The sequence below is a fragment of the Asterias amurensis genome, chromosome 4 (assembly GCF_032118995.1).
Source record: "Asterias amurensis chromosome 4, ASM3211899v1".
Lineage (NCBI taxonomy): Eukaryota > Metazoa > Echinodermata > Asteroidea > Forcipulatida > Asteriidae > Asterias > Asterias amurensis.
The window spans coordinates 1046945-1062711 of record NC_092651.1 but is presented as its reverse complement, the minus strand read 5'-3'; the positions used below and the strand labels follow the sequence as shown (position 1 = coordinate 1062711).

The window sequence follows — 15767 nt, the reverse complement described above, 5'->3', positions numbered from 1 at the left end:
AGTCACTTAAAACTAAGGGAGTGTGTAAAGGATCTGAGTTTAATTAAAATAACATTTATTCATATGAGAAATACCGGCAGGACACTGTTTAGTAACAAACACCAGTTGTTAATTTGATAATCTTCAAACAGATGCTATCAATAATTCCACTTTATATTCATTCTGATTATTGCAACCAAGCTCTTGTATAAACAGCCACTTCACATCATCGTTATCAGATTGTTGTTCATCTGTCTTACATGTGATGGCTAGAAAATAATCAACTTAATCATTATAATTTATTGTGAGTTAATTAATTAACAAATTTAAATATTAATTTATTGAAATCACTGATTTCATAGGCCATTACCTTTTTTGGATTTTTATCAAATTTCTGGAAGAATTTAAAATGTGTCCTCGTTCCACACTAAATGTGAAGATAGTTTCTTAAGGTAAGAAGGATAAGATTGACTGGCTCACCCAATAAGACCAAGCTTCTCTGACTTCCCTTACTGAGCACACACCAACCTTTATTGGTCAAGCTGAAAGTGTGTCAATTATGCAAGCATGATGAAACTAGTCAAGTGTAGTGCCATCACTCTGTGTTTAATACTTGTACTTGGTTGGACTGTCACCTTATTGACTCTTTGTACTTTCACAAGGTGAATTATTTGCTATCTATTAATTATTTGCTATCAATTTCATCGGCTCCTATTCCACTGCAAACAATCAATAAGTACAGTGTATAATATAGTTTTTAGATTTTACTATCCCGAGTACTATGACTTGCAGAATCTGAATCATTTGCTTTTGAAATAACCATGTACTTAGTACATAGAGTTTAGTTACCTTCTATTTTCTATAGTCATTTCAAACAATATAACCATGCAGAGTTATTGAATTATTAATAATTATCAGGTTTTAATAATAATTTTGAATCACAATTAAAAAAGAACAAGATATGTTGTGACAAAACGTATCTGAAAATATATATTTTTTTTTGTTCCAAATGTTTAATTTATTGAGACTATTTCTGTCAGTCCTGAAAACGAGTGGTTTCTTTATAACACTCATTCTCAAGGCCAAAGTCTTACAGCTATTTTTCTTAACTGGTTTTTATTTTAAAGTGAAGTGTGGGATGTGTGAGTGAAACCTGCCATTTCACACACTACCAGTTACATGTACTACCAACAGACTTTTGACTCCCATTGCTTCTGATGAGTCATCCTACTGAGACATGTCCCCTTAGTCACCCTACTGTGGTTAAGACACAGACTCAACCCCACCCCTCTCATCCATTACATGCCTAATTTCCAAAACAAAAGGATATACATATAAGTACAAATTTCCATCCGGAACCAGACTATTCTGCTTGTGATCAGTTTATAATCTGTAAGAGCGCCCTCGCTTGGTTATCAAGGGAATATTACAGCAGAGGCAATATGCTAGTTTGTTTACATCATTCTGACATTTCCAGACATAAGTCATACGCCCGGAGGGCTTTACACCTTAACTGGTATTCACACATACGAATCCCTTTGATTCAAGACAGTCTGCTATTGGTAACCACATTTGAGCGACATTGATGAGTAGGAGCTAAACATAAAGAGAGACAATGTCATGGCGGTAATGTTAAAGGGGATTCTCAAGAGGCTGTTGTTGAACATGATAAACAGGGCATCATATTGAACCATACAGACTTCCTATGCACATGAGGGAGTTGTTAGAAAGATCTAGTTACATGTGCGTCAAAGTATACTTCATATCAACTCTAGTCATCCCATATCAGAGGTTAACACAGACCTAGATTGTTTATCAATCACATTGTCTGAGAATCTTCAACCTACAGACTGTGCATGGTTTCAAGTTTGTCTCTACGTGCCAATTTTCACATTAAGAATGGCGGATAGAACATCAAGAGTTATAATGGAGAACATCAAGAGTTATGTTTCAAAGTAATGCGCCTGATAAATGAAAGTAATCTTATTCAAGCCAAACAAATAAACAAAAAGCAATATTTACTTTCCCTCAGACAAGTCCAGTACTTTCTGACAATTTTTAAGATGAAATTATTTCATTACACATGAGTCTTCAGACAAATAAAGTAGTCTTACCTTGACATCCAGTGTGCTTGTTGAGAAGGGAAACTCACAGTTTTTTAGTTTGATTGGAGTATTCTGAATCGCTGTCAATGGTGACTTGATTTCAGTCATTCTCTGAAGGATTAAAATCAATCAAATCAATCAAATTCGTTTTGTCTAAAAGGGTTTACATTAAAGTAAATTGTAGAATATTGTGTGCGTTCAAGATAAATTACAGTCGGGTAAGCGTAATATTGTATAGCTTGAATAAAACATGTGTACCCTAGCGGTTGGGGGTACCATCCAAAATTACCTGCAATTTATGTCTAAAATGAATAATAGTGTTTAAACTAAATCCATTTGCCAATTTGAGAAAGACAATCAGATATTGCTGGCAGTTTTCTAATACAGAAAAACAAAGTTTAGTTCCGTTTAGTTCATTTAGTTTTAAAAATTTTTTTTATTTGGTTGTGTTCTACTATGGATAACACTTGGCGTGAGGAATAATAATAATTATAATTAGAGTTAAAAAATTAATTATTTTGTTATTTAAAGGGATGCTGCAGTGAATTAAAATAAAACAGTTAATTTTGCTGTCATTTATTTCTGATATATGTATTGAACATCAACAAAATGTGTTTTGTTTTTTCCCCGACATATCTCACTTGCGTAATTAGCAAATAAGTCCTGCCCCCCCCCTTTCGTGGATTGTTACCGCCCCCCTACCATCGACGTCATGTCGGGAATTCAAACATATTGTCAGCAAAAAGAGTCTGGTCCCTAACTACACGCGCCTAGGTACCAGGCAACACAGTGCACACGTCTCTATATACACACAGCCGGGGGGCCCAACGGCTCGAGTTCCCGACATGACGTCACGTTTATGCAAATGAAGGCTCCCTTTTAGGGGCAGGGTGGGTTCCCCTAATCCCTTGAAAACCATTTTTAAAATACGCATTTAATAAAAAATAAAGAAAAAATTTCAGGTTTAAAAAGTCATGTTTAATCGTTTAAATTATTTTAAAAAACACTGCAGCCACCCTTTAAAATTCTGTATTTAGCTCAGGATCAACTGACTTACATTCAAAATCTTTTCCACATCTTGGTTGCTTGGGTCATAGGGCGGGCCCTGCAAGATAAAACAAACATGATTTCCATCAACAAAAATGATTCATTGGATCCAAGAATCTGATTCCTAGAAATTCTTTTAAATAACATATGAAATACTGTCTCCACAGAACACCTGTTAAATACATACAAGGAATAAAGTGCTGCAAGTTGCTTAAAAAGGGGCACTTTAATTTTTACAGATTTTAGGGTTGAACAAAGAAACATTTACTACGGCAGGATTTTGACCAACGACCTGTTTTAACGAGACAAGTTTAAAACTTGGGTGTGATCCCTTGTTACTTGTCAGCTACTGTTTTAATGGCATCTGACTGGCAACCTGTGAACCAAATTATTGACAAAAATAGAGAGAAACCCCCCCCCCCTAAAGAGTGCTGATCTTGTCATTTTTCTTTGTTCAACACCAAATTGTTTAATAATTTAACCAGTCAGTTTCCCTTGTGATTTATGACTTGACATAATTTTCAAATGTCAGTTTTTTATCTCAAGGATGCATCTTTAATCAAACTCAACAGATTTGCATTTGTACATCAAATAAAGGAAAGGCGAGTCTATTCTTGTTTTCATTTAAAAACAACTGGTACATGAACATACAATTGTAGTATTGTTTTTGATTGAAATAACTAGAACTTGTACCTTCCCTTTAAGAGAAGAGTTATCTTTAGTCAAATAACCTTGGTCAATAAATCAATCTTATAGGGGCAATAAACTATACCAAATAATCAGAACATGCAACAGTGAAGAAACCTGTATTATGATTGGATCCTAATACGTACTGAGCTAAGTAATTTGCCACAATGTTACATTCCTTAATTGGCTTGTACATCGCGGATGCTTCGGACATCAACATGACACATGCTTTTTTTTGCAATTCTGATAATTCAACTCATTTATATGGAAAAGGACTTGTAGTCTGCTGCCCTCTATTAAAACTCTGCTGTTTTACAGTGAACTTCTGTAATATGTGTTCTTCATTTGTATGGGAAAGTCAAGTAAAGGAAGTGTTGCTTCCTGTGCCCTATATCATTGCACTATGCGGTTTCCTCTATGCACTACAAGTAAAGTGTATGACGAACCAAAGAGCCACTTTACTGTATGACTGAACACAGTTAATTACCAGTAAAGTGTATACATTCAATGCACAAATTTAGCTGCAGACCATCACTTTAAGTAGTGCTCAAAGTACTTTATCTTTTCAATTGCATGCTGGTGTAATGGAGTAACAAGAACTGTGCTTGTCTTCTACAACTTATTCCCAAGACACAGTACAATAATGGGAATACTTTGGTACACTAGTAGTAATCGGCGTCTTACTTCACGAAAGCGAGATGTAGTGTTTTTGGTTTTTTTGTCATACTGTTGCATTATTTTGTTCTCTGATTTTTATCATCATTGATATTAGGCAAATTTATGTACAATTTAATCGGCAATCACTCTACCTGTATTTTCGAAAAAACTACAAAAACTACTACTCAAATGCATATTCCTTATAACCTTATAATTCATGACTTTAATAGTACGAGTCCATTTAATGATGACTCGCCTTTGTGTTGTTTGTAGGCCTACACCTATCGTCTGACCATGTTGTCCCTTGTCTTTGTCTTTGTTTGTGTTCCTTTGTATCATGTTTGTCTGTCAATAGGTTAGGGCACAAAAGCATTTTGCTTAACCTTACACCTAAATGTTGTCTTTAAATTACTACTTATTTATTTTTTGAAGTATTGTGTACCTAATCATACCTCATACTATATTGCTTGTTTTAATTTTGACATAAATGTACGCTATTGTATTATTGTTTTGTATGACAGCATTGAAATAAATGTACCGAATACAGAATGTACAAATAGGCAGCGATACATTTGAAGTGGTATAGAATGCTTATTAATCCTACCACAACATGACTACAGTAAAGTCGCACTTTCTATGCATGTTTACTGCAGAGTATGCTTTATACCCTTGTGTAAAAAGCACTGCTCTTCAGTTGATCCCTGAGAATACATACTTTCTATTTTGAGATGTTAAGAACTTTTCCCAATATGACTGGAAGAGCTTGTGTCAAAACACACAAACTCTCTATGCTCCTTTTGAACTTTCATATACGTTCCATTGTACATCTAAAAACAGTTAATTGTGAATTTTATGTAAAAAAAAACTCTTATTTAGGGCCTTTATCTGTCATTTACACTTTCAGAGGATAAACACTATGTTAGGCTTTCCGCTTATTTTGTTTAACGTTTATGAAACCAAGACTGAAACCAACTTCTTGAAAAGTCAAACACTTTGGTAAAGGTCTGATGAACTAGAGTTGAATATTCCCAAGGGAAACACTTCTATTTCTATCTTCAATGCATAAACTACATGTCAAGTGTTCTTATCATTGGCATCTCTGGAGAAAATACAAACAACAAATGATGTATTTGTCTGGACGTTTCAGATCCCGAACAGATTGTTTGCTTACATAAAGATGGTATATCAAGACCAACAGGGCCACAATTCATGGCTCTGCTTACTGTAAGCAAAGAATCAGCTCTTACAGAAGCAGGGGAATTTAGCGCTTACGTTAAGCATATTGTGGGGGTAAGCTGGGAATTTTTTTCTTGTGTGTGTACGTACCTCAAATTACTAGGAATTCTTCACTTACACAGCTAGCGAAAAAATGTGACGCTTGCACAGTTAGCGGAGAATGGCGGAGAAACTTTTGATGCAGCCTTTATGAAATGCATCTAGTGGAATATTCCCCTAACGTAATTGGTTTTGGGATGTTTCACTTTTAAATGTAGTGTCAAGTACTTTTTTATGGAATCTCTGTAAATGTCCAGACTACATGATATTCAACAATAGGAGTACTGGCTTTCTCATGTGTTTCTGGCAGATGTGTCAGCACCTTTTAATAATACAAAATTGTGTAAAGAACAGTATTATAGTACAGCACACAACTTCAAAATGCACTATGGAAGCAATTGAAACATTTAGGCAAATTTGGGAGCACAATGGATATTCCACTGAATTATTCAGGAAATAGGTCTTTCATCTTACCCATAGTGATGGGATCTGTAGCTTTGGAACGCTCAGCTTGTCCTTCTTAATATCTGGCTTCCCTTCTGATGTACTATCGGGAGGAACATCAAATAGCTTACTGGTTCCTTTCTGGTCAAATAGCTTTCTGGTTACCTTAGCTGCATCTGTCTCTTCCTGATCATCACCAACTTTGGACAAGTCTGTGGATTTGTTTTCCTGTGGAGCATTAGACTGCGGTTCTGCAGCAGCGGATGATGTTTCTCTTGAAACCGCTATGTCCTGGCTTATTGATGCTGAAGATGTCTGCAGGTGGCTTTTGATCATGCCGTTTGGCGTTTTGAACTCTTTCTTGGTACGAACTTTAGAGACAGATTTTGTATTGGCCGAGGATGATTTAGCTTTTACAGGAGTTGTGCTTTTTTTGGTTGGTGATTTAGACTTGGTGTCACTTGAAGCACTATAGCATTGTTTGCCCTTACTACTGCTGCTACTGGACCCATCTGTACCCTTAGCCTTTTCAACATCTTTTTCTTTCTTTAAGTTCACTTTTACATCCTTATCTTTACTCTTTTTTGTTTTAGATATTACTGAAGGTGATGAGATTTTAGTGGGAGCAACTTGAGGTGAAACAGAAGACCCTCCAGGTTTAGTTTTGGGGGCCTGTTTGGAAGTCTCTTTATTCTTCTGTCCATTCTTCAGAAAAGGGGAACCCTTCTTAGAAGATGATGATGACCCAGAAGACTGCTCTTTCTGTGAGGAGACACTACTGTTGGACTGACCTGCTGGTTTAGAGGTCTTAACCTGTCCATTGGGAGTGAAGGTTATCTCAGTGGAATCAAAGAGAGGGCGTGTCTTGTTGTCAACAGGTGTCTGTGGTTCTTTAGGAATGCCCAGAAGGTGAGGCATAGAACTCGAGTCCATCACCTCATTTTTAATTCTACTAAAATTTCCCAAAATGTTCTGCAGATCATTATCCACTTCTTTAGTCTGTAAAAAAAACAGAAGATTTATAAATTACATAATGCTGAATTTATAAAGCATGAAAATTAGATGCATTTTTAGGGAGGTTTCCTCTTCTATTATAAGAAAGCTGGAACAATTATAGCTCTTTTCACATGACAACAACATTCTTTGCAAAGTGATCTTGACCTTTTCTCATTTCCTACATTCCTTGCTATATTTTATCAACATTGAGTAATCTTGTCCTAGGCCAAGACCTAAGACAAAACCTTCCCCAAGCAGAAGTTTTTACGAAGGATGTATGCATAATCGTTGTGTGAAGGGAATCTTTGTTTATTGAACGACATCCTTTACGCCATCTCCCACACATTGTGCCCTATGATATTGCTGTGATGACCTCAGAATCACATCGATGGCAAGGGTGCCAAGTGCCATTACCGGAATGCCCTGTAGAATCACACAGATGGCAATGGTGCCCTGTGCCATTACCGGAATGCCCTCAGAATCACACAGATGGCAATGGTGCCCTGTGAAATAACCAGAATACCCTCAGAATCACACCGATTGCAACGGTGCCCTGTGACATTACAGGAAAGCCCTCAGAATCACACTGATGGCAATGGTGCCCTGTGACATTACCGGAATGACCTCAGAATAACACCAATGGCAATAGTACTCTGTGCTAATACCGGAATGCCCTCAGAATCACACAGATGGCAACGGTGCCCTGTGACATTACAGGAATGCCCTCAGAATCACACTGATGGCAATGGTGCCCTGTGACATTACCGGAATGACCTCAGAATAACACCAATGGCAATAGTGCCCTGTGAAATAGCCAGAATACCCTCAGAATCACACCGATGACAACGGTGCCCTGTGACATTACAGGAATGCCCTCAGAATCACACTGATGGCAATGGTGCCCTGTGACATTACCGGAATGACCTCAGAATAACACCAATGGCAATAGCGCCCTGTGAAATAACCAGAATGCCCTCAGAATCACACCGATGGCAACGGTGCCCTGTGACATTACAGGAATGCCCTCAGAATCACACTGATGGCAATGGTTCCCTGTGACATTACCGGAATGACCTCAGAATAACACCAATGGCAATAGTGCCCTGTGCCAATACCGTAATGCCCTCAGAATCACACAGATGGCAACGGTGCCCTGTGACATTACAGGAATGCCCTCAGAATCACACAGATGGCAACGGTGCCCTGTGCCATTACCAGAATGCCCTCAGAATCACACAGATGGCAATGGTGCCCTGTGCCATTACCAGAATGCCCTCAGAATCACACTGATAGCACTGGTACCCTGTGCCGTTGCTGCAATGCCCACAGAATAAAATCGATGGCATTAAGGCTCAGTGCCATTGCTGCGATGCCCTCAGAAACACACCGATAGCACTGGAGCCCTGTGCCATTGCTGCGATGCCCCAGAATCACACTGATAGCATTAAGGCCCTTTGCCATTGCCGTGATTTCACAATAGTTGTCAACAACTGTTCTTCCAAGCAACAACAAGACTCAAAAGAGGTTTCAACATAGTGCTACCGCAAACCTCCCCTAAAACCTAAAAAGTGCAAAACTGTTACCATCTATCAAGACTACAATTCTCTAATACTTCAAGTAATTCATAGGAATTTTTGTCCTACTATTCATACCTTGACTGGTTCAGAGAATGTTGGTCCCGTGAATGTATTGCGAGGTGGTGCCCCCGGCATCTCCAGACGCCGCTTCTTCTGGGCAAGAGAACGCGCACTCTCCCTGTCCACCATGGTCCTGGTTAATACAAACAGAAGGAACAAATACACTGTAAATAATCAATGTCTTCCTTAATCCAAAGTTTCCATTCAATATTTTGAAAAATACAAGAAGTTAGAAGTACCTGTACATTTACAAGGCATGCCATTTTAAAGATTTTCTAACCAATGCCTGTCTCCCACATGAACCATGACCTTTGATGTAGATGACTTACTGATGCCTCCTTATGACCCATTGATGTCTTCCTCTTGACCCATGTCCCCAAATGACCTACTTGTGTGTAATTATATCCCTAAGGTGACAGAGTTTTACAGGCTGTCACTTTGATTAAAAAGACAGACTACGTCATGGCAACAATTGTCAGCTCTATTGTGAGACAATCTGATTATCAAGAAACTAATAAATTTTAATATTAACAATTGTTTGCCTGCTGTAGTTTGTAGGACACTACGGAAACTTGTAAATGAAACTGAAAGAGTTTGATTCCTCTAAGTACTGGATGTGCCTGCAATACATGTATGACATGTCAAAGGCAAGTACGAAGTGCAGTAATTTAGTCCATTTCTCTCTTGTTATATGTTACTACAGAAACTATTCAATTTCACATCCAGAGGATTAATGTTGTGATTTTTCCTCCAAGAGTTCTTTAACACTAAGGTCAACTCTTAATATCAAACTGTGTGGAATGGCTTGACATGTGATGTATGCAGCATGGTGGTATAGGCCTAATCATTCGTTGATATCAGGTGTCAATCCAATCACAAATTAACACTGAAGCCAGACATTGGTCTCTTATAATCTACATGATGTTAAAGTACCTGATCTTTGTTGTTCTGTGTGTACGTAATTGCTCATATGAAATCAATATCATTCTGTACAAAATACAACAAATGCAAGGAACAGTACTACCATGTAATTCCTGTCTAAGATATTCAAGTCCTCTTGAAAATGTTTGCATGCAGCCATATGTTTGTACTCTATATTGATGTATACTGTACATGTACATCAAAAGACAGTACAACCGCTAGTTCCATGAGGGCGACTAATGAATTGAATGTGCATCCCTGGTCAGCACCTGACACACACTACATGTACTCTGTCACATAATTGCTGCAACTAATGTTTATACACGCTTGAACATGAAAACAAACGACAGCAATTGCTCTTTGACCCGCAGGAAATGTTTACCTCCTAACATTTGTATGGGCATTTGTATGGGGCAGGATGATTTTTTTGAGAAATGTAAGTTTCAGATTATTTGCTATTGGATGTTGATCCTTTATCATTGTGTATAATAGACTTGTCACTCTTGTTGTGTACTGCTGCAGAATAAACATGGCTATCCCAGTAAACATCCAAGATTATTCATATTACATGTACATCAAGGTATCAATGAGGTAGAGTTGCAAATACTTGCTCTGAATGGTTGATCATGGGTGACTGACTTCCAGCTGTCAATGTCATCATCTGACATATTGCACCCTACACTACACTAAAAATCCTACAGACATTGTATGGTTTAAGTATACAAAGGTTAGCATAAAGGCGTCCCTTTAATTCTAAATGTACGCTTTCCATGTTTCCATTGAAGTTGGGTAGGTCAATAAATTAGAAAACAGGCAAAAAGAGAAAAAAATTATTTCCTGTTTTATTTAACTGTCTTTTAAAAAGATGCCAAATGCACACTTGTTTATTGCCTCTTGATTTATTCATTCCCATGAACAAAGTCTCGTTTGTGGCTGGAAACATACATGTACAAACACACTCTTAGGCATACTTGTTTTACATGTAGGTACATGTATTAAGCATTATGATTTATTTGACCTTATGATCTTAACAGTGGGTTAGGAATTGCTCAATATATATCCCCAAAACAATTAAGCTTTTGCTTTGTTTCTACTTGTTTAGTTTGGGTATATCTTCCCCATTTACACCCAGCTCAAGTCCCATGAGAAAGGGCAATGTTCAGTTGTTATTTAATTTGTATATTGTAGTCCCTTTCAGGGCTCAATCATGTGAATTGACTGGGTAAGCTACCCAACAACACACCCACGATACATGTACAACTAGTTGTTTTTGTATTTTGTTCACCACATACCAACACACCAAATATCCATTGTAAATGTATACCCCATCTGAATAGGGTTTCTAAGAACGACATCGTAATTTCTGGGAATGGGTTCAACTAGTTTCTACTGATCTTTACACAAATGCATACACAATGTAATAACTTCCTCATAAGGCACCGCTGTTCAGAGCTCTACATCGAGTGCCAAATAGTTTTGCGCATGTGCGAGATTTTCAGAAAGTCCAACATTAGATAAATTATTCACAGCAGTGACCCCATCGCTGTTTTGTGCATGTTTCTATGACTTTAACGATGAGTTCTGTTGGCGTTTGTGAGTAAAATTGAATTTCCCTGATATTAAAACAATGTTTGTTGTAGAGGAAAATTATTATTCTATCAAATTATTCCGTTTATGTAGCAGCAAACCCTCTGGATTAATTAAAATCAGTGGGATTCCACCAACGTTTTTCTGACGCGGCCCACATGTTTCACATACAAACTAAACAAACGCATGCAATGCACAATGTTTATTACAGTTTGCACACGTCACAAAAAGCGACAATTGCCCAATGCTTGTGTACATTACTCTTGATCAAAATGCTTCACCAGAACGTCGTCATGTGTTACAAAAATAAACAGGGAATTGTTTTCAAAGGGTTTGCTCTCTCAATTTTGAGTGGAAAACATTAGTTGTTATGTATTTCTTACGTGTGAGGTCTATTTCTCAACAAGAAAATTCACATTACGTAGATTTTGAAGGATCAATTTGACTCAAAATCCGACCATCGCAACTAACTTCATTGCATATTCATGTTTAGTTTTCCATCTTGGCTTTTAATTGGTCAAAAATCGCGATGACCCCAGATCGTTTTCAACGGTTGAAAGGCTATGTTTTGTTTACGATTTTGACTCAAGAGAGCGCTCGTCAACAACTTCGCACATGCGCAAAACTAATTGTCAGCGAGTAAGCAGCGGTGAAGGAACAGGGTCACAATGTGTTACCCACTCAGTGCACAAAAGGTTGTCACATCATACTTTCTACAACATTCATATCACACTGACTAGTACGAAACAAAGTAAGAGATTGCCAAGGATGAAACAAAATGTTATGAAATGTCCACAACCTGGTGACATGTTTAGTTACATGGTGTACATGTTTATCAAGAACTAGAGAAGAGGGTTTAAATGGGTCATACATGTAGCAATGACATTTAAAAACAAAACAATGTAAACAACTTTCACTGTAAAGATGATTAAAAGGTATTAAGTAAGACTTGAGATATGTTAAGTTCCTGCTCAGTTCCTCACCATGAGGTAAAATTTCAGAACGTTTTCATAAAGAAAAAAAGCAAATACACTAAGTTCACATTCTATAAACAACACGGGCAGAGTGTGAAGTGACACTTTGGGGGAAACAAGGAATATGATAAGTACATCATAATATGTATTTATCATCTGGTATGAATGAGATTTTAATTAGGTGCTCTTAACTACCTGAAGACCATATGGCAATATGTAAATGTAACCAAATATGTTGACTTAAAATAAATTGTAGAAAATGACACTGCCCAATTTTGGTCTGAAATATTAATGAGGTAACAACATTTTAAGACCACAAAATCACCACTGCTTAAATCGTCAAAGCAATTGAAATAGATCTTTATTACGGTGCAACCATCTTGAATTGGTTTCATTGTATCAATGAAACCAAACCAAGGCCGTGTCCGAATTGGCGACTTCGGCTACAGCTACGGCTAGGGCGCGCGCATCTGCCATTTTTCAACACTGACAGACGCGCTGATCTAGCCGTAGCTGTAGCCAAAGTCGCCAATTCGGACACGGCCCAAGGCTGGAAAAACAAAAAGTCTGGTTCCTAATTGCAAAATTATTATTATTCATTAATGTTATTCGATACGAGGAACATGACCAAGATGGAGGCATCATGATAAAGGTCTATACCTCTGTACAAACATAACCAAAATCCCTTAAAAATCATTTGAAGCATTGGGTTGCTCATATTATTTAATTTTGAAATAAGGGCACTTTCCCTCTTAATGCTTTTACTACAGCCAGATGTGTGAATAAAGTTTGAAGTAAATTTCAATACATTGCTACCTGTATGCATCCTGATGCTCCTTGAAATTCCCAAGACAAAATGACCAGTTCCTGCCATGATGACCGCACATTTACTTCCCCAAACTCGCCGGGAAAGACGTTCAAGAGTTGGGGATGACATCACTATTCTGACAGGTTGGGTGTGTATCTCAGAACTATTATTGTACAGGTATAGGCCTACATGTAACACAGGCTTTTCAAATTGTTCGTAGACACAGTGTTGACATACATGTAGAGCACATACATACTTTGTGTGAATTAAACAACCTTGAACCAGCCATGCTGCAAGTGGAGACACTATCAACACATTAATATTGAAGAGTTCTGGATCTAATCCTAAATGTGTGCATTACTTTTCTTAACCATAGCCACTAAATGTATCAGTCTTCAGCATTATCCACTTAATCAGTCCTAAGCCCTAGCCACTTCATCAGTCCTCAGCAGCCCCCATCTACTCAAATGTACACCAATGGGTAACAATTGTATACTGTTACTTTTCGTAAGCCTAAGCCACTCTATCAGTCCTCAGCCCTAGCCACCTGGTCAGTTTTTCAGAAACCCCTAGCCACTCCATCAGCCTTGAGGCTCCACAAGAAGTTCTTCTCAGCTTTTGCCATTACACGAATTAAGACACTAAATGGTCCGGAATGAATTCCCATACCTACTGAGCATGGCTACTGTATGCTTCTTTTTTGAAAGGGCAAGGGACACATGGCATTTGCTCCTTAGTAAACGATACCCTACGAGGAAATTGTAAACTTCTACTGGAGCATTTCAAGGGCACCAAGGCAAAGACCAGGGGCATGGAGGCAATCACCTTCTTTGCCTCCGTGGCTAGCCACCCTCAAAGATAGCTTCTTTCTTCAGCAATAGATTGTAGTAGGTACCACACAGCGTGATCAGCAAAAATCTCATCCCTCAACATAACAATTGACCCCAGTAGCCAGTATGTACGTATGTATACACACATTGCCTGAATATTCAGTGCCTTGGAAAGTACTTTGTATGGTAGCAGAGAGTGCCTGTAGGACCGCGTTCCCACTGGATCCACAACAGCGATATCGGGATCCCGATTCCCGCAACAAGATTAGTTGCAAGCCTGAAATCGCGGTCGCATTCCCACTTGAGTATGATTGCGCATTGATCCCCCTTTTTGGGGAACAGAAGTGGGTTCAAAAGAACACTGTTTTGCTAGCAAATTGCGGGGTCTGAACACCCTTTTCGTTCCCACTAGACTTTTAATCGCCCAATAATCCACAAGGGCGATCAGATCCCGCTTTCGATCTTACTCCTGAGGAGGATCAAAATTGCACGGTAAGATCCTGATGGCACTCGCGTTCCCACTTGAGCTTATTTCTCTTTGATCGCCCTTTGATCTCCCTTTCGTGTACTTGACTGCCCTTTTCTCGTACTGGGAGATCAATGTGGGGTCCAGTGGGAACGGGGTCTTCCATGTCATGTGTTTATCTATCTGGAACTGTAGCTAGCCCCTCAGGCTATCTGTTGTGAAGTCAATACAATGCATGGATACACTAAAATTAATCAATTGCCTTTAGATTGATGTGATACATAACAAGTAAGACAGGCATATTGTAACTAACTATAATCAATTCAATTTCATAACAAAAACCTGAATATATGACATTTGGACAGTTACATGTGTACATTGTGTATGTAGAATAGAAAAACACTTGTATAGGCCTACACATACTCTGAAAAAAAGATGGATGTTAAAAATCTGTAAACACAACCAAATCGTAGCACCTTCCAAAATGTCACAAAGTCCTTCACTACATGTAGGCCCTACAGTTCATGACTGCATGTGTCCAGGTTTACAGGTGATGGCACTTGCTGCCAACAAAAACTTCAATACATTTAGTATACAGCATGCTTGGCTCCCAACCTGTCAGACCATGGTCAGACTGTCAAGACTAATTACTTAATAGGCCCACAACTACAACCTCCTGCAGTTGTGCCTACATACTAAGTATTACATGTGTAGGATGGCCTGGTTTAAGGTCAACACTGAAATGCACTGAATAAATTAAAATGTACACAGATGGTGCCCAAGTTTGGCAAAGTTTGACAATTATGCAGCCACCAGCCACAACAACATGTATAATGTAACACCAAAATAGCCCCTTGTCATTGGGTTTTTAAGAGTGTAGATCCACACTTAGCCCTTTATGTGACAGAGGGTGTCCCCCCTCCCTATTGTTCCCTTACTTTAATACACTCTTTCCTCTTGACCAGAGATTCCCAGAACACAATGACAGCACTAAACATGTAGGAGGGGGCACACCATGCCACATATGCAGCACCAAATGTGTCAATCAAATAATCTAATAATCAACATTTACTTAGCTAAAACTATAAGCTAAGTAATGGATGTTGATTAGTAAATTATTAGATTCATGATGCAGTTAGCAACAACAAAAACACAAATCATTTACGAAAGTTCTCTGGTGAAAACATAATTACCACCCTCAGTAACAATGGACTCATCCAGACAGTTTCAGTGGTGAGCTGCCCACGCCACACCACAATGTGTTCAGATGTTCAGTACATGCACACTTAAGGCTGAAAACTACAAAAAACGTTCACACAATGGTATCGGTTTGTACATTATATGGAGCTCCAAA

At 38.2% G+C, this 15767-nt stretch overlaps 1 protein-coding gene across 2 annotated transcripts in view; it reads right to left on the bottom strand.

Annotated features, from left to right (window-relative positions):
* The window catches only part of LOC139935754 (uncharacterized), a 103690-nt gene that overhangs the window by 81690 nt on the left and 6233 nt on the right, over positions 1–15767 (bottom strand). For both annotated transcript variants that reach the window (XM_071930316.1, XM_071930318.1), the window contains exons 2-5: positions 8843–8960; positions 6225–7193; positions 3142–3189; positions 2094–2195 (exon numbers count right to left, since the gene is read on the bottom strand). In XM_071930316.1, the coding sequence (XP_071786417.1) occupies positions 2094–2195; positions 3142–3189; positions 6225–7193; positions 8843–8956 (1233 nt within the window). In that variant the 5' untranslated portion in view covers positions 8957–8960. The remainder of the gene's footprint in view (positions 1–2093; positions 2196–3141; positions 3190–6224; positions 7194–8842; positions 8961–15767) is intronic.